Source organism: Topomyia yanbarensis, chromosome 3 (assembly GCF_030247195.1).
Source record: "Topomyia yanbarensis strain Yona2022 chromosome 3, ASM3024719v1, whole genome shotgun sequence".
Lineage (NCBI taxonomy): Eukaryota > Metazoa > Arthropoda > Insecta > Diptera > Culicidae > Topomyia > Topomyia yanbarensis.
Genome location: NC_080672.1, coordinates 28,019,713 through 28,042,386, shown reverse-complemented (window position 1 = coordinate 28,042,386; position 22,674 = coordinate 28,019,713). Strand labels below are relative to the sequence as shown.

Sequence of the window (22,674 nt, the reverse complement as noted above, 5' to 3'; positions counted from 1 at the left end):
GCGAAAATAAAGAACCAACTAAACCACTAATGCAACCTACTTTACAGGATCTCCAGTCTCTCCCATCATAAATCGTCCGCCTCGTCCCCCGAGACCGCCTCCACCGAAGCTACCGCCATCACATCCGGTATCAGCTGCTCCAACCACAACCTCGTCGTATACGATCGAAAGCCGGTATCCGGGACGGTCGATATCAGCACCCGCCGCCGGGCTTCCCGACCCCACCAGCGGTAGTGTGATCAGCATCGGAGAGCCATGGACTTGCAGCCTTTGTACATTCCAGAACCATGAACTCATGACCAAATGCGAAGTGTGTTCGTTGCCCAAAGTTTCCGGTAGACTATCGTCCCAGAATTCCGTTCCAGCGTCGCTTATGGCGCTACCAACGCCATCATCATTATCATCATCATCATCCCAATCCCCAGCGCCAGCCGTACTAGCCATAGCAACCGCCTCGGCACCTATAGTTGCAGCTGCTTCCCATCCACCAATGGCGAACAATGTTTTGCTACAGTCATCCCCTACCTCCTCTTCCTCGGCAACTTCTTCGACGGCTTCCACGCCACAAACGCAACCGGCCCCTCCACCGATCCAGAACGCTCAGTATCAGAAATCGTCAATCGAGTGCTGATGGTGTTCCGAGTTGAATACCGGGAAGAGTAGGATGGGGATAGCGCTATAACCCCTCTGCTGCTGTTGCACATTGCAACCCTAGAAAATACCAGTATCGGAGTGAAGCGTGTTGATTTTGCCGTGTTGTTCTCGATGAGTTCCACTTTATTTTCGCTGGAATGATTGTGCAAGCTTTTATCACGCAAATAGATAACACCGACCGCTGCTGATAGGAGAAGCCTTCTATATAACAACAACGAAAACGAAAGATTATAACCACCACCACCGCCACATCGATAGCAAACGATTGGGTGCTCAACCGAATGATGAACGGTTTGGAGGTATCCGCGCCTTGTAGGCGTTACTGCAACCAAAATGTAGGACGCGTTTATTTTAATTATTAATATGTGCCTAGTAATTAACCAAATCCCGTACTAAAAAGCTTACCCAAGTTGCCTCTGCATGGGTGTGACTTCCGATAATCGTATCGTGCAAGTGTGAGCATGAAGTATACCGAATAAAACGTGTCCAATGAAACTTAACAAGAGTGTGATCAACTAAAATATTTTAGAATTTTAATCCTAATATGTTATGGATGTGAAGTTTGGCTTAAGTTAGGTACGCTGTATATATGATGGTATAATAATAGGCATAGAGTACAAAAAAGGTGAAAAAGATAACTAAAGTTACAATACTATTTTACTCCTCATTTCAAGGTACGTATACTATGTATTTATCATGTTTGAAGTTCTCAGAAAGTGTTTTCCAATGTGCGCTGATATGCTGCGAGTTTTTCAAAAAAGATTTTGCTAAGCTACGCTCATCACGGGATCCATTTTGTTATGATCAGTGTAACCATTTCTGCAACAGTTAGTTCGTCGGGCGTTTGCTGAAGATCCCACCGTACACCTCGAGAATTCGATTACGGGATTTTGTTCCCCATGAATTTTAAATGGATGAAGGTTTTTGTTTATAAGTGACCGGAAAACAGAAGATTACACAAAAAATCAGGTTATCCGGAGCATAAAATGAATCGCGGAAAACAACATTTTAACATCAATCCGTAATCAATTTCCCGAGGGGTATGGTTGCCTTTATAGCACTGATTCGTTCTCTATTCATGCCAAGCCCCGTTACATTTCCTAGTTTGCCAAATAAATACAACTAACAGCAATATTTTATACTTCTCTGTTGTCACACAGACGTTGGCCACTACTATTTCCATGGGTCATTCATTGGCGGCGCAAAGGGCTGCGAAGATATTTCCTGGATTTGAATTATCCAGATTCTGCAGGTTCAGCTTTTCCTGATTTGAAGGTCCGTTGAAATTCTGTAAATGCGCTTTGCTTGTGTTTTATGAAAAATTTGAGTATAAGCGATGATAGAGTGCTGATGGAATTGTTTTGTGAGCAATTCCTCATTGTATAAACACAATTCACTGTATATTGATCATCAGATTACGTTAACTTGGTTGAATATGCCGTATTGGATTTCCTATGTGGGTTGATATTACATTATTGCGCCACTTACTAACCTTCTCAAGATGCTTTTTCTCCAACGAAAGCCGGAGAATGTGAAAGTCATTTTAACTATCAGCGGCGTTCGTCGCGTTCACGATCGGCTCCACGAGAAAGCAGTGCTGATGAAATATGTTGGTTCCATAGTAAATGCAGAAGACATGCACAAAAATGTCGCGAACCTTGTTAAACGCAAAACACTAAGGTCATGTCCATCTGAAACGGTGGAGATGGGCACAAACCTCAAAAGCAGCCGTATACAGTTAATCGTACGAGCAATACCAAATATTTTGTTGATACCGGCTCCGACGTCTCCATCATACCAACCACAAATCGCGACAGAATTAAAGATTTGGTACCATTCAACTTACATACAGCAAACGGGACCAAAATTAAAGTGTACGATGAACGTTTTCTGACAACCGATGTAGGCTTGCGTCGCGTTGCCTAGTCGCGGATATCGCTGGTGCCATAATCAGAGCAGATTTATTGGTCGCAATCGGCATTCTCTTGGAACCACCAACTTGTCTTCTATGGGCAGCATAACCGTACCGGACGGAATCAGCGATGCATAGCATAACAATAGTTGCGGCACATTATCCTCTTCGGGAGCTGCTGGCAGAATTTCGAGACATCACATTACCCACAGCGAAAAAGAAGGGAACGCAACATGGAATTACCCATCATATCCAGACGAAAGGTCCACTGAGGTCGATTCGCACCGGATAAGTTAGAAGCCGCTAAAAAATTCATTTAATGATCGATTTGGGGATCTGTCGTCTCTCTCGCAATGCATGGGCCAGCCCGTTACACTTCGTTCAAAAGAAAAACGGAGAATGGAGATTCGTGGGAGCTTACCATGCTTTAAATCAAGTAACTCTCCCGAACCGATAGCCTTCCCGCATATTCACGATTTACTAAATGCTTTACAGGGGGATTCCGTACTCACAACGTTAGATCTGTAGAGAGCATATCATCTGGTCGAAGAATCGGACATTCCCAAGACGGTTGCATTCTCACCATTCGGGTTGTATGCACTTAAACGGAGGCAATTTGGCTTGTGCAACGCTTCACAAACCTTTCATAGATTTATGCGCAAGGTTTTTGCCCATATGAAATATGTAATCGTTTTCGTGGACGATATATGCATCGCTTCAGGTACCAACATTATCAACACGTTCGCGCTGTTTTCAAACGACTCCAATCTTACGGACTCATCATCAACATCGCTAAAAGCTGTTTTGCAGAATTTACAGTTAAATTCCTTGGTTACGCGGTGAGTAAAAATGGTATGCTTCCCCTTCCGGATCGAGTGAAGGCGGCGACCGACTATCCAATACCATCAACGGTCAAGGAACTCCGCCGATTCCTAGCTCTCGTAAATTGCTACAAGCTATTAATTCCACGTGCAACAGATGTACAAGCCGAGTTACGTTCACTGATTTCTGAGAATATAAGGAATGATTCTAGAAAGCTGTTGTGGTCAGAAGAAGCAACAGCTGTGTTCAACAAATGCAAACAGTCCCTGTCACAAGTAACACTATTGCACTATCCCAATTCTACCAAGCCATTTGGTCTGCTAATCGATGCTTCAAATACTGCAGCGGGGCTGTACTTCAACAGCTGGATAACAGCAGCTGGGAGCCATTGGGTTTTCATGCGGAAAAATTTTCTTCAGCTCAAACCAAATATTTTACATTTAGGCGCGAATTAACAACGATGAAAATGTCAGTGCATTATTTTCGGTACATGCTGGAGGACCGAAAGTTCGTGATTTTCACGGATCACAAACCGCTCACGACCGCTCTTACGTCAAACCCGAACACCAGGCATCCTCACGAGGAACGTTAATTGCAATTCATTTCGCAATTTACGAACGACATTCGTCACTTCAACGGGCAGCACAACATTATAGCAGATGCACTATCAAGAGTGGAGACAGTACTAATTTCTTCACCGTTCGACTTCGAAAACACTGAAATCACCTACATCGCTTAAGTTCGAGATTCGGCAAACTTCGCTAAGTTTAAAACCACTGTACTGTGATACGTCGCACAATCAACTTAGACTGTATATTCCTCCGCAACATTGGGGAAAAAATAATGCACCACATGCATGGACTGGTACACCCTGGAGCACGCGCTATCCGTCGCCTTAAAGCAACCCGCTTCGTATGGCCACGAGGAGCCCATCTGCAATGATCCACCCCAGGTGAGTTTCTCGCAGCTGCGACAGCATGTCGGACAGGATCAGATGCCTTGACTTTAGGATGCCGAAGAACCACTCTCCACTGATCTGCATATCCACATTGCCGGGTGTGTGGAACACTGATTCGGTAAGGACTATTCCTTCTGGAAGGCGCCATCCACTGACGCCCATGTTGGTGGTTGAGATTGGTCCACTGACGTGGGTTGAGAGCAGGCACTCGAGATAGCAGAAGAATGTAGACAGTCTAGATCGGAATATACCTATCACCTAGTTACGAGCATGGCTTCACAACTGGTTGATGCCGGTAATAGGAACGTTGGCTCGCTGCTATTGTCGCTATCGACGAGGACGTGATAGGGATAAGGTTGGTAGTGTTTGTCAATGGCATTTACCACTGTGGTGAGCAAATAGCTGGAACATTAAGTAGATACTGGGTGGTCTACCGTAGTGGGTACCTTCAGTTCTTCGACGGACGGTGGTTGCAGCTTAAGGCGCTTTGGTTACCACCAATGCTGTGGATTGGATGTCATACTTTGGAACTGGTACCACATCTTCATGCAACAAAGTATGGTATGACTTAGAGGAAGAACAACTTCTGGCGAGGTGTCCTATTCGTAGGAAGTATTAGCAAGTATTCTTCTGGGACGTGAGCAAGGAGATGCAGTTCGAGCAGTGGAAGTTGCGTAGAGTGGACCTTCTTCTTTGTTTGTAGTGCGCCCATTATTTCCTCGACCGTAGCGCCATTTAATGTCCATTCCAGTCAAAGGTCTCTGATATAGGTTTCCGGACCGCTCTGAGTTTGCTATTGTAGTAGTGTGTTAGAAAGTGTTCTGCCTCCACGGTTTTTTTCCGGTTTCTTATTTACTGGTTGTGTGGGCGCGCTGTCTCCAGGTCCTTGATGATGTTTCATAGCTGCCTTAGGGAGGTGTTTTGTCTATGGTATCGGAGAGTTCATGACATCACGCTCGCTTTGCCCATCTGATAAGTCTCTTCAATATTGCTTTTGTTTTTTGCAGCCTAATGTGGTTTATCATAGTTTTCAGTTGGCTACAGTTTCGCAACATTTCTCGCTTGGCGATGTACTGCCGCTATAAGCATTACTGTCCCATGTGCTATGGGATTTCATATACACATGGGACAATTATGCGTATAGCGGCAGTGTAGGCCTGGCTTATTTCCTCAGACCACCAGCGCTTGAGGAAGTTTCCCTTTTTGTCCTTGACAATGAAGCTTGTTCGCATTTCCGCTGGGTTGTAGACATATTGCGGTTTTAGCTGATTGATCATATCCGCTGCTTTGTTTTTTTACCCGTTACACAATTCCTGGTACCAGAGGGATCTCGCTCCCTATGATTTATAGGTAATTGTTACCGAATTTCTGTGGGATCACTTCACAGGATGTTTTCGATGCTAAACCTGCTGTCACTAGTGGGAGGTCGATTGCTATACTGTTTCTGTTGATCGTGTACATACACGTTGGCGTACCATTAATAAGCAATTCTAGGGCTCCAAGACATTGTTGAGCAGATTGTATTTCGGGTAGCTTGGTGAACTAACGTCCCACCTTTGGTAATTGTAGAGAATGGGAAGGTAATCAGGTAAACTGTAGATTATGAAAACATACATGATGCTGAAAAGTAGTCGCAGTAACCGTTGAAAAAAAAAACAAATTTGAATGAGTCAGATGAAATACTTCAGTTTTAGGCAGATTCCAGGACGAGCAGTCAAAGAAAAATCGCTCCGAATTCAATCTGAAAAGAAAACTTCTTATTGGGCAGTTTCTTCGTGAGTTCTGTGTGACCTGCACTGCCCATATATGCATAAGAGTCCCATATTGAAAAACAGCAAGCCGAGAAAAACGCTGTTCAAGATTTACGTTTTTCATTGAGCCTTATGGATAGGACAACCATGTTTTGGTATTTTTTTCGATATTTTCTGAACAAACCTGGTAAACTGATTTGTGCTTTATGATTCAGTGGTGATACAGAATACAATCCAACAGATATCTCATTTTCGACAAAAATCCCTATGGGACTCTTATGCTTATATGGGCAATGCACGAAGTATTGAAATGCAGCAGACTTTCAAGAATCCTCAAATCACGACAGTAATGACTATTGAGATCGCCCCCAATGAGGATTGCTTTTTGTGTGTTTTCGAACGCCTCGAAGAATTGCAGAAATTTCCTTCAGGTTTCTTCGCAGAAATTTGCCCCGGCGGGACGTACACCGAGATCAGTGTGAGGAATTTGTTTTCTCCCGGCACCTAGCTATTTTACCTGCTCGTCCTTTAACATTATATCGTATCCCTCGATTTTATACTCCGTGCAAGCTGTTGGTTTTTGGATTGGCTTAACCTTGTTTTTGAAGTAGCACCACAGACTAACAGCTTCACCTTTTATTCACGGTCTCAAACACTCATTTACTGGTGGGTTACACCTCAGGTTTGGGAGCAATTTTTCACTAGTTGTCTATCCCCATATGCTTGTTCATATGTCAGTGGCGCCATAATTTCAAATGTGGCCACAGTCCCAACCACAAATATATTTAAAATGACCGTTAAAGTCGGCGAAGCTTTGTTTTTAAGTGTTATGTCTGTTAGTCTGTGGTAGCACTCCATGAACTCCGTTCCTTTTTCCAGTGTACTCTCTGTTCGAATCTTGTATTCCCCAGACAGTGTCGTATCGATTTCCTTTACGATATTCCAAAGATATCTAGACAGGGTTGACGCGTCCATTTTCTCCGATAGTTTATGTATATATTTCCTTTTTTTCTTTCGTACTTCCTTTTTGAATTGTGCCCTGGATCGTTGAAAATCGATGGAATTTTGCTGGTTAATGTTGACGCTCGCATTTTCTCACTGTACAGCTTTCCAATTATATCTGTCCACCGGATATTCAAGACTCCATGAACTGTGGTGCCCATTTAAATCGCCTCCGATGATGGTTTCTCCCACAAGGCACCAAGTACACGAATATCTGGTATTACAAGACCAGGAATAAACGCTAGTATCTTCATGGGATACTGTCCGACAGTGTTTCAAGCAGAAATATTTGTCATTCTAGAATGCACTTACGTATGTCTGAAAAGTAAATATCGGTACGCAAATATCTGCATTTTCTCAGATAGTCAGGCTGCGCTCAACGCATAAGGGCTCCCTCATGTCGCTCAAAACTAGTATGGGAATATATTCTTGCACTCCGACAATCATATTTATTTATAGTGGGTTCCAGGACATTGTGGAGTTGCAGGGAAAAGCAAAGCCGATGAGCTAGCAAGAAGAGGATCTTCCACCAATTTTATCGGCCCAGAACCATTCTGTAGAGTCTCATCAAATGCCCTCAAAATGACACTGAAAAAGCGGGAAATCACAGCTATAAAGAACAACTGGAGTACCACACCTGGACTACGACAATCAAAGAAATTTATCCCACCCAACGTGAAAATAAGCCTGGAGTAGCTTAGACTAAAAAAAGAGCTATGCATCATGACAGAGTTATTTACCGGACACTGTCCATCTTAAAAAAAAATGGTAAGCTTGCAAACGATACATGCCGCGTCTGCGGATCTGAAAGTGAAACAGCAGAGCATCTGCTCTGCAAAGGCAGTGCATTGATAGAACGTAGACTAAGAGTCCTCAGTAAAGGAACATTGGAGCTTTTTGATATTTGGACTGCAAATCCCAAGCAGGTAATAAACTTCATACGAATTGGTGTGCCTAACTGGGAAGAGTGTGTATCTTAATAACGACAATCACTCTTCAATGGTGATATGTCATAGTAGATAGTACACTTAGATTAAGGAAAAGGCATACCACAATAGAGCTAAATACTGGTCGCAGTGGTTCGTCTCCTACAAAAATACAGATATCTTGAAATGCTTCCTTCGTTTCCGGGCGGTAGATATACCGAGAGTAGGTTAATTGTTTTAAATAAAGGTTCGACCAATTGATTGATTTCAACTCCCACTGCTTCTAGTGGTCCAAAGTTTGGTAGCTTGAAGTTCTTATACTGTATTTCTTTCCGTTGCAAAATTCCTACACCGCTATATCCTCCATCTCTAAATCTAAAGTAAAATCACGAGATTGTACTTTATTACTACCTGTTCCCGATCTCTAAGCTAGATTTCCTGAAGTAAGGCCACGCTGATACCGTTAGTGATCAAGTTTGTATAGAGTTCTTCTCGTTTTTCCACTGGACGCATACATTGAATGTTGTAGTACTCTGAGCGTTTTATTCTCCATTGCTTCCAGTGCTGTCTATTATGTTGCCGTTGGATTGTCCCAGCTCTGCATTTATAATTCTATTTAATTCGGAAGAAACTTCAATCAGTATGTGGTCCGTGTCTATCTCTGATCTTGATGCTTGTAGTTTGGGGTGTAGCCTGTGACGTAGACCAACAGCCAAGCTTACGTTCGAAAGCAGAAAGTAGAGTTTTTTTCCGAGCTGCGCAATGAAGACCTCGAACTCAGTAGCTTTGTGTTTATTCAGCTGCATTGGTCGGTTTTCCTTTTTTGGCCTCGTACGTCTGCGTTCCTCAGTTTCCTCAGCAACTGCTATTTCGGCGTTTTTTTCATCTGCGGCAATTTGCTCTGGTGGTGGGTCGCTCTTTTCAGGAAGCCGTTCCCTTTGCAAGTCCGAATAATCTTCTGTTTTATCTGGAAACTCGAAACGGTTAGATGTGTCGAAGAGTTTTTCTGCTTCTGCATTTGTAAGTAATAAGTAAGGATAATTCCCTTGGAACCTTGCACAATGGGCTTCCTTATCGCATCTGAAGGTTTGTGTTCCTTACCACAGTTCTGACATTTTGGTTTCGATCTACACACGTTTTTATAATGGCCGAATTTCCAGCATGCTGTGCATTGCTTCTCCGGAAAGATGTAAAGCTGTGGTTTGAACATGCATCCGAAAATTTTTATTACTCTCGGTACTTCTTTTTCTAAAACCGTAACTTTCAAATGCGGTGTTTCTATGAGTTTGTCCTCTTTGTCCTTTTTTTTGATACGCTCTACCACTCTGACATCAGATCTGATGGTTTTCTTCAGCTCTTCCTTTCCAAAGTTCAGACAGGTTTGGAATGAATCATATGGTTTCTTTGTGCGCTGCCCATAAAAGCATAAGAGACCCATATGGATTTTCGTGAAAAATGAGTTATCTATTGGGTTGTATTATGTATCACCACTGAATCACAATTCACTAATAAGATTATCAGGTTTGTTTAGAAATATAGAAAAAAATACCAAAACATGGTTGTCCTATCCATAAGGCTCAACGAAAATGTAAATCTTGAACAGCGTTTTTCTCGGCTTGCTGTTTTTCAATATGGGACTCTTATGCATATATGGGCAGTGCGATGCTAGCAAGAGAACTCGTAAGTTGCTGTCTTTTAAGTTTAAGCTTTTCAATAGGTTTGTTCCAATACACGGAAGTCACTCCGGAGTAAACAGGAGCAAAAAATCTTTGCTCCTTTTTACTCCGGTTTGCTACCAGAAGAAGAAAAAAGAGAAGAAGAGAGTACAGGAACGATTTTCTCCGGAGTACTTCCAGTTTCTCCTGGTACTGGAACAGACCTAATATTTCTAAGTCACTTCCTGTTTCCAGCTCTAGCTTAAAGTGAAATTTCTCTATTTTCGTGATTTCTTTGTACCGTGTGAATCCCGCCACAAACAGCAGTTTTCCTAGATCCACTGGATGTTTTGGTAATTCAAGGTCGTAATCATACGGCTCGATGTAAGCCAATTCTGATAGCACCGTCACTTATTTGGTAGTGCTTCCTTTGTTCTGTGTGATTTCAGCTGCCATACCATTTTGATTCGCGTGTGAATTTTTTTGTTGGGGTCCCGTAGCTGTTGTCATATCAATTTGTGATCGTGTAATTCTTTTTACTTTATACGGTTCTGCTTCCTTCATCTTGGATGTGTTTTGTTCTTCGTTTTTTTGTCTTAATCTAGATAGCTGTTTCGCGAATATTCCGTACTTCACTTGACCCTGCTTGAATTTTCCGAACTTGCCCATGCACCTAAGCAAAAACTCGACGCCTTCAGGTAGATACGACGAAAACTTCCAATTTTCTACTACATACTACTACTTCCAATCTTCACACTCAATTCGGCTCGGAAATTTCCCAACAGATGTGTAGTCAGCAAATTTAAAAACTGATGTCTCAGTAAAGTGAGATTTGTTTGCTGATTTTCGGTGAAATATTTTTCGAGACTCAGCTATCAAACGTCACTTTTACTGAGATCTCAGTATTCCCCTGATTCGCAGAAAAAATTAAATGTCAATTCCACTTCACGTCGCCAGCGCTCCCGTCTAGTCAAATCACCTGCAGTCCCTAGGCCGATCTGAACTTCACACTTTATTCGCCAAGGACTACTGGAATCCACCCGAAACTCGCGAAATTATTCAAAAATCGACCGGAAGAAAAAAAGCGTTACAGTCGAGGTGCGAGACTTCGAACGATTAGCGATGCATAGCGACAGGTGGCAGGAGAATCGCCTAAAATAGCGATGGAATCTGTTTTCAATGCATATGTTATTAAGCTGCATCTTGTCCCCGGGATGAGTGACTAAATGCATTTGATTGATATATTGAGTGCAGTATGTTTGATTGATAATAGGTTTGTTCCAGTACACGGAAGTCACTCCCTGTTGCTCCGGAGCAAAAAATTCTTGCTCCTTTTCACTCCGATTTGCTACCAGAAGAAGAAAAAGAAAAGAAGATAATACAGGAACGATTTTCTCCCTGTTTGCTCCGGAGTACTTCCAGTTTCTCCTGGTACTGGAACAAACCTAATGACAGCCACAGAACATACACACAACCAGAACTTTAAGGGGAAGTTAACAGAATTGCTTGCTGACCGAAAAGTAATCGATAGAAAGTGGGTATATAAAGCGGCCCTTACACGTTCAATATTTTTATCAATACTAGAGAGTATTGACAAAAGTATTGTACGTGTAATGGAAAAAAAGTTGTATTGACGATGTGGATTTCAAACGGGACTGAAATATTGTAACAATATCGTCAATACTGGTATTGACAAAAATATTGAACGTGTAAGATAAAGGGGAATACTTGAGGAATCGTAATAATCGAGCAACTCTGAACTGACGAGGAATGTTGTGAACTTCAGTGAGAGACCCCTAACATCCATTTTTCACAGCGCTGGTAGCAGTACGGCCTGTGATGCAGCCCTGTAATTGACCCGTTAAATGCTCCTCAGCATCCTTCGCCGTGACATTCTGACAACAGGAATAGTATCTATTTACCTGATTTTCGTAGGTTACGTGCGTTGTGTGGGATAATTATGTGCTTTGTTCAAGACTAATGAACGATGAAATTGAATGAGCTTAAAACATCCTCAACAAACGTGTTTCATTTTGTAACGGGGCACAGTCCACGTCGATTGAATGTTGCAAAGAAATTTGTTAAAACGACAAATATAACAGCAGATAGAAATCAGATGCACATTGAACTGTTGTCAGATCGTTTAGTTTTTCAACATACGAAAAACATGCAATCTGCTAATTTAATCAAAACATTCTATTTGATCAGTTTTAATTTCTTATCAGTGATTGAAATAAGTACATATAGCAAAGAAATCCAGCGGAAGTCCTTTTTTAATAAGTTAAACAAAAACAAAACGAACGTTTGTTTTAAAAATGTTAAGTCTGTAATTGTAACAATGGCAAATGTTATTGCTTTGATAGTTTACTTATTAAGATATAATTTGAATTCATAATAATAAATAAACAATAAAATAACAGTACTTGCAGTGTTGTTTTAATACTAACATTTCTAATCGACGTGTTAAGATTCTGCTGTGTTTCATCAGAGCTTACCCAAACTGACTTTCCGATATTACCGCTAATTAAAATCGGTCATTGCAATACACCCCTCATCGTATGAAATCAACGTGTTCTAGCTACCGAAAACACAACAGTTGATCTGAATTTCTTCTATTTTCAGTAGTAACCTCGGGGCAGGACATCCATATCTATCTATCTCCCGGTCAGAACAGTAAGTCACAATTCCTCAGCTTCCTATGCAATAGACGCAGTCATCATCTAATTACCATATCGCTTTCAATTTCAGAAATTGTACACTCTTGGATTGTTTCCTAGTTTGTTGCTGAGAGGGATATATAGGTAGCAGCCACAAACCAGCGAGTTCCTCTCGTTTCCGAAATAACATGGCTGGCAACTTCTGGGGTTGGTTTTAATTCCCACCAGGATGAGGATTCTGATTTTAAAGTGGAAGTTTTCGAAAAGAACACGGACGAGTCGTGGTCTCACGTCTATAGTTACCCAATAGCTGTAAATAATCTCGAGTCCAAAGTTACCAGCTTTTTCTCTTGTAAGTTACATACACCTCATCCTCCTAATCTGTTCTAGTTACTGCAATTCCTGCGTGCGAACGAATGATAGCAGCTCAGTACCGCTTAAGTTAGTAGTTATTGACAGCAGTATGGATTTAGGGAAATCATTGTACATACATGAGTTAGTTGTTCTGTGTAAGCTGATTTAGACCATTCGTTATCGAAATTACGAGTCCGGTTTAGGGCTCATTTATACACACATTCAATCAAAATTAGTTTAGGTTTTATTTTTCTTTTGTTAATCTGTTCTTAACTTAAAAAAAATATATGCGAAAAATAAAAATCCAAACTCCAAAAAAACGTGACTTTTGGGAATCGAAGCAACTCTTTTGAATCGATAGGTAGGTACTAAATAAAGTAACGTAACAACGTTACATCTTTTAATACTTAATTGATGCTTAATAATACTTCATACTCTGAGTTTTAGTGTCGTTGAAGTGTCATCACCGTTGCCTCTATACTTTTTCTATTTCACCTGCATTGTTGTATATTAGATCTGTCACCATATTTTGGATAATCAAAATGGGTTATCAGTTAACTGCAATGGTAGCGTCGTTACAAATACTGCAAGACTTCAGCGTTGTCTAATAAGTAACATTTTGATTTCGGGAAAAATAGTTTGTTAATATAGGTACCGCAATCGGTGCCCACATGACTAAAAACCCTGCGGAAGCTATTTGGAATACCAAAGATCTTAATTCACACATTCAAACATACTGCGAAACGTATCTTCATCAAGAACCTCGAATTCATATCCGACCATTGCCTTCGGGAGGGTTATATACAACTTGGCGAACCACATGTACGTTGCTCACAGATGTGGATCACCTGCGAATACTTTACGAATTGGTAAAGCAAATACCGTCTCAGATCAAGATGCAATCATCGTGGTGCAATCGGTTGCAAATCGTGGTCAACCCGACGACATTCGAAGAGTTGATGAGCTCGGTTTCGTACATGGTTCTTCTAGTGGACAAGTCATCATGCAGCACTTCGCGTTGGAGATCACCACTGTACAGAACAGACCTAGCCGCAAATCCTTTTTGACTAAACATAAACAAAACATAAACATAAGAGATCGCCCGTAGTTGCTACTCCGTTATTGACCAGAACCAAATTAGGTTGCAAAATGTTCATTGGAATAACATGATGAGCCACATTGTACAATCTATTCTGATCCCTGCATGCTGATCAATACCGACGCCGGCCACGTCCGAATGCAGATCTTCTGGGAAAGGAAGGAATGTTAGTCCGATACATGTTGCTACTAGAGACCGAGGAATCCTCTGCAACTCCACATGTATCACGGGGTGGGGAGAGTTGTTAGTAAGTGTGCCAATAGCGTTATCATGTAATAATTGCTCTGGGCAGCCGGCTGCCGAGAATTTGGGAAATTTATCATTTGTTGTATTAATACGATTAGCAAAATAAGCAACTTGAACTTCGGATAGCCGGCTATAAGGAGCACTGCTTATATTTTTTAATAATATTCAATCACACAACGAATTTTTTCGTGGTTTCTATCGTGTCGGTGCTGATTTTACCCGGCGATCGTTTGAATAAAATGAGGAATCTTATACAGAAGGTTCATCAGAATCTTCCACAGGTATCGCGGAGTTGGTGGTTTGGAAGGGAATAGGGTCTAGGATTCGCTCCAAGCAAGCGATGCGATCTGTATAGCATAGTTTATTGGGTAGTAGTTCAGTTAGTTTTCGAGAACATGATCGCTCGAAAAATAAGATCTACCGAGAGTATCCTATGTTTTCTAAACAAAAGCAATTTCACATCCACACAGCCGATCGTGGGAGTATTGCCTAGAAAAGCTAATCTTATCTGTGTAATGGGCCGGATCACTATTTATTGCGACATAATTTAGACTAATTTCGCTATTCCTTCTCTACGATATATTTTTTGCGTTGCAAACTACCGAGTGATAAAACGTTATACAGACAGAGAGTTATGATAGCTCTAGATGTTATAAATCAACGAAAGTATTTCCTATTTTTAATATCGGATTGTTTGTGAAATACACGTATACGAACGATTATATCGAACATTGAAGGGAAATACAGAGGATCGTTAACCTGATGCACGGGCTTGTTACCAATAACGGAACTTGAAATTAGATTCATTAAAACCGACGCGGCGAATTTTCAGTACGTATATTGACCCGCGATCATTGATACTAGTCAAATTAAAGTCTTATTGGCGCTGAATTCCGGACAAATTTTTAGGGTATTGTTTTCTCGGCTAGATCGCATACTCTCATTTTGCAACTATCGGCAGAAGGCTGATAGCTCCCAGTCGTCGCCGGTCTAAGGACCAAATGTCATCAATAGACTTAGACTCGCGTGGAGGCATGCGATAGAATTGAAAGCTAAGCAATGAAAATGACAGCAAAACACTTATTCCTCGTATTGACATAACTGAAGGTAATTGCCAACCGGTCCCCGATCCCTCTCGCGAATTGTCAATGCTCAAACATTATACATGATTGAAGTCATCATTCCACTCAATTAAGGCCATGTGTTTTCCCAAAGCACATTGGATGCTCTGTGAATCAGTTCCCCCGTTGGTAAAACAAACCCTAAAGAAACATAAAAATTAGTTTGCTCAGTCAAAAGAAAAGTTTGCCGACCGGCAGATACGTGTTCCCTTACAGCGCCATCACATCAACGAACACCCAAAATTTACATGCGACAAAATATTTGCAATCCCGAATATAAAAGACTCAAAACCTCTACTCATTTGCAATAAAATAATACAGTAAAAAAGCAGTTGAATATCCAAGGCGGCTCATTTTTAAAGATAGCACCGCCGATGAAACACTCAATAAAAATAGGTGACAAGGGACGCGGACGAAATTAGCTGAGCACCGACCGGCTGGTTTGCCACCTATTTTTCGGGCGAAGAATTTTGGGCGACACCTGGTAGTCGCTAGTGAAACGCCGGTTATTTGAATGTCAAGTTTTCTTATTGCCATATTTTTTCACTTTTCGGATCGAATTTTTTCTCTGAAAACCCATTTTTCACTATTTTTACAATGTACACTGTGTTTCTAGATGTTTTCTGTACACTTTTATTGATCTTGCATCGGGAATCGACGGCCTGTAATGCGAGGAAAAGATATTTTTTCATTTGCCGGAATACAATTTTCACAAACTGTCACCACTCGCGTCTGTTGAAAATATGTCGAAAAATGCTTTTATAAACCACTTCACTTTGTATAATCGTTAAATTGCACCGTTATTAACACTTTTGATAACCGGGAGACAGTAAACTGTGCCAAAAATGATGAAAATTAACCGACTCGAAGGGAGCTCTACGAGAGTCAACCGCTCGCGACGAAGATACACACTCGAACCCCCTAGCCGCAAATCCTCTTTGACTGTCGAAAATGTCGCGTTTAGTAGAAACATTTCAGAGAAATGGTAAGTAGATTGAGATGTTGCCGTATATACTACTGCGCACTCCACAAGTATCACGGAAGGAGGATATTTTGTTAGTAAGTATAGAAGTTGGATTCTACTTCTTCATTACCGACGCCAGAGAGGCGACTACACTATCTGGACCAGGTATCGATCCATCATGGACCGGGGACCAACGCCTTTACTTCCCTTCCGAAGGAAGACGTAACCACAAATTTTTTCACCTCAGAAAAATCTCAACGACCTCGGTTGGGATTGAACTCAGATCCACTGAGTGGCGGCCACGCTTACCACACAACCGCCGGCGCCGTGTCGCTCGCTTATTGGTCGTGTATGAAGTGAAAAACAGAATTGCAATCATTTCGGGACGTTTTTTGCGAGTTTTTTCACTGGAAAAGTGTACCAAAGGATTGTTAGATAGTCAGACATTATGGAATATGCCGGAGGAAATAGATGCATGGAGTGCGACAATCAGAAAAAGCGTTTCTCGGAGGTTTTTGGTCCTCGCGGAAGCATCGTCAGGAGCGAAAACAAGCGGGGCGAACGAATACACCTCCGGGTCCGCCGCTCAGGACTGCTGTGCTCTACGAACGCTGTTGCTGTGAACGAGAGTGTGAGGAGAAGAACCAAGCTATTGCGAAAGTGAGACGGACAAACCCACTGACAAGTGCGTATGCACACTACACAGAGAACTTCATCGACGGCATGTTTTTTCTGTCCGTCTCTCGTTTTTTTATGCTGTGGAATTTGTGTGTTGGACGTATTCGGTCTGTTCACTCGTTGCGTGCAACTGGAGGTGTATTCTAGGGTGTGCATGGGAATCGTGGCGGAGTGTGAGCGACGGGACCGAGGGATGTGCGGGCTCTGTTTGTTTTTGTTTCTCGGTGCACACTGAAAAACAGAAATATGCAGAGTTTGCATGTTTTCTCTTACCGTCTCTTTTATTCTGCTGTGATTTTTATGCTTTGTGTAGAGTGTACTCCTGGTGAGTATTTGGCAAGTGTATGGAGCGAGTATACCCAATGTGTGCGGTTGGCAGCGTGGCAGACGAGGGTCTGATGGAGGGATATGCTGTCGAAGACTGGATGTAGTTCTCTGTGTATTATTGGTAACATAGAAAACTGGTATATTTTTCTATATACATATTCTAATTTATATATCAATTATATTATACTCAATTAAATATGTGTCGATTTCTTACCATATGTAAGGAATCGAAAGTCTTAGGCTGTTCGCAATACTGTGATGTAAATTTGTTTCAAAATGACAAGCCGTCGGATAATTTGGATCTGTCAAAATACATCTAGAACACGGTGTTCACAATGCGATGATTTAGCCACCTGTTCTAAATGCTGTTCATTCAATTTTGTTATTGTTTATCACTTATGTGACACATATTGTTTTTTCTGCTGTCAGTCGTCACACATACTTATGAAAAAGATGTAAAACAGTGTTCTACTCGTGTTTCAAATTCTGGAAAATTTAAAACAGAATAGTTTAGCTGTTCTAAATATGATTTAAAAAACTACAAGAGGCAGCCCTATGGGGTTGCACGAATTGTAGACGTAGGACTATATTACTTAATGTAAACTATTTATTTTCTTAGTACATTAAATAGTAATAATAAATCAAATATATTTCTTACAACCAATCAACATCGCATGTTACATATTGAACCAAACCTTCTTGGTTATCCGGTCATTTCGTTTGTAGTAGGTCATCGAATCCGATTAAACTTATTTGAGAATATCTGTAGAAAGAAGACAGAAAACCGTGAACGATATCTGGAACTAAATCTTTATAGCACAAGATCAGCTTTTAAAAACTGAAGAAAAATCAAATTTTAGACGTGACGTGAAGTGGAAATGAATCAATTAATTGATCGAACGTAAATATTAAACTTTCGTTGTGCTTTCCATCGATCCGCGTAAATTTGTTGCTAGGAAAGTTTTCATCTTCGCACAATGAAAGCACAGCTCGTTATCATGTAGGTTACGCACACAACCGCTAACAAACAGGGATGCCACATTGAAATCTGTGTTTCGATCATAAATATCTTTTTGTCATCTGAAATAACTGAAACAGGAAAAAATCTGCGATAAATTTCCGAAAAATCTGTAAAAAATCACAATGTTTCCAAGAATTTGTGAAGTTTTCATCACAATGCCAAAAATCTACCGCCTGTGAAAAAGAATCTGTGATTAGGGGCAGATCACTCTAGGAATGTATAACAAATTTGCATCAACTTAGAAAAAATGCATTTAATTTCCATTTTTGCATCAACTTTGCACTCCCTCGCATAAAAGATTACTTAACAATCGTCCTACGCTGATCCACTTTGTTCGATGTTTTGTTGAATGTAGGGCTGTTTTTTTGTAGGGTTTTGACGTCTTACATGCAACGCAAAATACATTGCACGCAACGCAAAATGCATTACGAATTTTTATTTTGATAGAAAGAAATGCATTTAATTTCGCTGATTTTTAAAAATGCATCACAAGTGATCTGCTCCTAGATCTGTGATCAAAAATTGTGAAAAAAAATCTGTGGCATTACAGAAAAATCTGTGAATATGGTAACCCTGCTAACTAATTAGATATACCTACCTACACATTCGCCTCAAACATTAAACCCAAGTGCACAAAGCAAAATGAGTCAACGCTGATGATGATAGGTAGAGCGAAAGAGACAATTAGTACTACGACACTATGTTAACCGTGTTTGCAAATGGAGCTCGAATGGACAAGCGATTGTGTGTATTGTGTTTGAGATTTTACATAAAAGTATGCTGGAAACGAGCATATTGTTTGAACTCTCAAGCTCAGTCGCGTGTTGGACGGCACTGGGTAGCGTAAGCCAGTGTAACGGACTTCTAACTCAGCTACACTGGCAGTGATCTGCTCCGCCTGTCGTTCAATGGGCAACTACCCGGTCAGCGTGGCAAGCAGAAAGTTAGCAAAAGTTGAGCAAAGCGAAATTGATGCTGGCAGAGTTTCTGCGAGCATTTTGCGCGATTTGTGCGAGAATTCTGGCAACGAATTCGCTCAAATGCAGCAACCATTTCTGACAGAAGCGGTTAAACCAACGGATGCTGCTCACTTTTATCCAGAATCGAGCCAGAAATGTACGGCCGAGATCTCTGCTCGCTTCCTATCACATCTTTGTCAGATGTTTTGCTCAATTCGTGCTAAATACTACCAGGTAAGAATTGTCAGGATCTTTGCACAGTTTGTGTCCGAGTTATGCCAGAGTTTAGCTCGGTTCCTGTCAAAATTTGCCAGAAAACGCTAGCGAAACCGAGTTCGCCCCGTTCAACTAACCCGACAGGATACGCGCTGAAATCTGACAGGGCTGCCAAACCAAGACTTACAGAAATCTACCAGAGCGGTCTCTGCCAGAAAATTTGCTCACGGGATGGTTTGCTGTTCGGTATGTTGGTTATGGTTATGAAGTGATTATGAAGTTCTATTTCAACTATGCTGCGTGTACTTAGCGAAACGGATGTGCCGGTGGAACTTACAGGAAGATCGTCGAAGTAACATTTCGTTATGCTTCAAATGTTATTGTGTAGTATATCGGCATTCTTTAAAAAGCTGAGAAGAGTTTCCTCTCGTACCGGACCATTAGACCGGGTTTCTCGAATCGAACCGATGTTGCAAAATCGTCGAAATTCATTCATTCCGATGTTCGGTTAGTGGGTGCTCGACGGTGAACCTTTAAATTGCACGAGGTGCCGGATCCCCACTGGCCGCAATATGAGTGTGGGTGATTCCGGTGTATACGACTCTAACGGCCAATTTCTTCACCGGTTGAAAACCGGTTTTCAGGTTGCTGGTGACCAATTAGCCGAAAACCGGGTTTCAACGAACACCGGTTTTCATCCAAGTAAAGAAATTTAGAGCACTCTGGGTAGAGTGTGGACAAGACGAATTTGACGTATCCAAATGAGCGAAAATTTGATGTATCCAAACGAGCAGAGCTTCTTGTTTTGGAACTACGGGAACGAAGTATGGTGATTTTAGTAAACTTTTGAAATTTTCGCGAGCAATTTTGATCACTAGACTAAATAATATTCTGATTCAAAAGAAAATGTGTTTATCATTTAATAAAAGTATGTTCATAACCAATCCTCTGCTGTATTTTTACAATCGAAATACTACTGGTTCTGAAGACATGGTCAAGATTAGCCATATCAGTCAAATATGTATATTCTGTATATGTATTCCCCTTTGTTGGAACGTCTGGTAACGAATTACCGAAACCACAAAGTACTTCTCTTTCTTCTATTAGTTGTGGATCAGAGCAATGCTCGTTCGACTTATCCTCCGCAGCGCGAATGGCTGGTGCTTTTGTATTCTATGCGCTTAGCCGGAGAAGAGAAACTGTACACTAATAAAACCGACAAAACCGTTAACATACTTGGGAAATTTACAGCTTTATTTTGACGATATAGACGAGATCACTCTATACGATGATTGTGAGGTCATTTTGATAATTTTCCAATCAACCAAGATTAAATTTCATGACAAATTACAGAAGAAATGAAAAAGTATATACACTTAGGTTTTTTACGCGATAGAACAAAATCCATAGTGAATATATTTTGGAACGTGTGTCCTGTCGCCTCGTGTACAAATATCTTAGTCTAAAATGTCGTTCAATCGCTTTGATTCCACTTTTTGTTTGCTTGGGCCAAATACAAATATGTTGTATATAATTACAAATATGTTGTATATAATTTGTATTTGCTTTGGCTTAAAGTCCTCCATCTTCAGGTCAGAAAAAATCTCCGGGTCAACGCCTCTCCCGAGGTGGCAACCCTAGTCGATTATAATCCTTTTCATGAGAGAAAAGTTTATGCAAAATATGGAAAATCTGTCGCGCTACCTGTGTGCCAAAACGTGCTTTGGTCGCTCAATTCGATATTACCGCTTTCGAACAGTTCGAAAACTCTCTTTCAAATCGATTTCTCCTCCGTCAAAAAATAGTTGGCTCTGTGTGTGTGTTTTTGATTCGTGTCTTTTCAACATGACAGCTGGAACAGCAGTGATTTTGTGACTAGTGAAAAATCTTGAAAAATTGTGTTAAAATCGTTCCAATTCTAGTAAATTGTTGTTCCTGAGATAGAATAGGTACTTCCACATCTGTAGAAAGTGAAGTACCGGCATATGGCGTAAGTTTAAAGCCTTAAAATCAGGTTACATTATCGTACTTTTCAAACCAGTTTTCTTGTTTCCAATATGTCTTCCCGTTTGGCATAACGGGATGAGACCGATCTTCATAGGGATTAATAAAATACTTTCCCTTATCGTATCCAGCAATCAATTACAGGCGGAAGATGGCCCCTGGAGCAAGTAATAATAACAATGATAATAATCATAATCGTCAAACGGGAACGAAACCGAAAACCAAATCCTCGAAAAAGAATTCCGTTCCCCGAGAGGTAGTTGCCCCGACTAGGCGAGATCTCCAGCAGCAGCTAAATGTAAGTACCGTATGTTTTAGTGTTGGTGATGATATACGTGTGTTTCCCTTCCTCGCATGCCGGTTGATAAAACCAACACTTTCCAAGCAATGTTATTGTTTATAGTTTTTTCGTTGATAATCGGTTTGTTTATGTTTAGATTGGGACGGCTTCGAAAAAGCCGGTCAAAATATTGCTCTTGTTTAAATTACTATTAACACCTATTATTAATGGTATTCTATTTGCGTTTTCAATGAATTCCACTCACCCCGTCTAACCGGAGATCAGAATAAAAGATTGTTTACATTAAACCAAAATTCGCTTGTTTGCGCTGTACGCTTCGCGCATCTCATCTGCGTTATAATTAGATTTTCGGCAGTGTCGTCACTTTTTCTCGCACTGACCGGTCCGCGTGGAAATTGTATCTCGCGAGAAAACCCTTCCGATCTCCGGGCTTAGTCTTGAGCAAACGTTTACCCCGTGTTGATCAGCGCACAGTTTCATCTCGCACCTCTGTCTGCATGACTTTTATCGATTGGTTTGTGCTGACCGCAATTTTGTACTATCTGTTCAAGGTTCTCGTCGATTGGGCGACGGTATCCGGCGTTGCCGCAGCCGCGGTTAATAATCAGCAACATCAGCAGCAGCAGCAGCAATCTGGGACAGGTGCTGGAGGGCCAAGTAACCAGCAGAACTTTCTACTCAAGCCGAGAAATAATCGCACTCCGGGCGAAGGAACGTGTTACGAAATTGGTGAGTCAGGTCATTTTTAGGCGATTCACATTTTTTTTTAATTTGCGTTGGTAGCTTGGTATTCAATTGAGGACCACCACACATTTGATGAGTAAAAGTTAATGAATATGAGATGATGCAGGTCGATATCAAAAAGGCGGAAAATTTTAACTTTTATTTGTTCCATTTTTGGAAGCGTTGGCTGCGCAGCTTCATGCGCTGAGGGAATACATTTTGTATAGTGAAACGCATTTCAACTTCGGATGTTTGAAGCGGTTTGACCTTGCCGGCAATGAAAAAGTAGAGGGAAAAATAGAAATGTGTGTTATCTAGCTCGCT

At 41.2% G+C, this 22,674-nt stretch overlaps 2 protein-coding genes across 12 annotated transcripts in view; both read left to right on the top strand.

Annotated features, from left to right (window-relative positions):
* LOC131693515 (TGF-beta-activated kinase 1 and MAP3K7-binding protein 2) overlaps window positions 1-12,950 on the top strand; it is a 71,790-nt gene extending 58,840 nt beyond the window's left edge. For 3 of the 8 annotated variants that reach the window (XM_058981408.1, XM_058981409.1, XM_058981407.1), the window contains one exon: window positions 48-12,102. In XM_058981408.1, coding sequence (XP_058837391.1) covers window positions 48-631 — 584 coding nt within the window. In that variant the 3' untranslated portion in view covers window positions 632-12,102. Of the gene's footprint in view, window positions 1-47; window positions 12,103-12,302; window positions 12,354-12,428 lie in introns of those variants that run through there. The other 5 variants (XR_009306262.1, XM_058981412.1, XM_058981410.1 and 2 more) reach the window with 5 other exon arrangements.
* Window positions 12,951-21,166: 8,216 nt separating this feature from the next.
* The window catches only part of LOC131687206 (probable WRKY transcription factor protein 1), a 30,752-nt gene continuing 29,244 nt past the window's right edge, over window positions 21,167-22,674 (top strand). For all 4 annotated transcript variants that reach the window (XM_058971261.1, XM_058971260.1, XM_058971259.1 and 1 more), the window contains exons 1-3: window positions 21,167-21,312; window positions 21,458-21,624; window positions 22,179-22,356. In XM_058971261.1, the coding sequence (XP_058827244.1) occupies window positions 21,478-21,624; window positions 22,179-22,356 (325 nt within the window). In that variant the 5' untranslated portion in view covers window positions 21,167-21,312; window positions 21,458-21,477. The remainder of the gene's footprint in view (window positions 21,313-21,457; window positions 21,625-22,178; window positions 22,357-22,674) is intronic.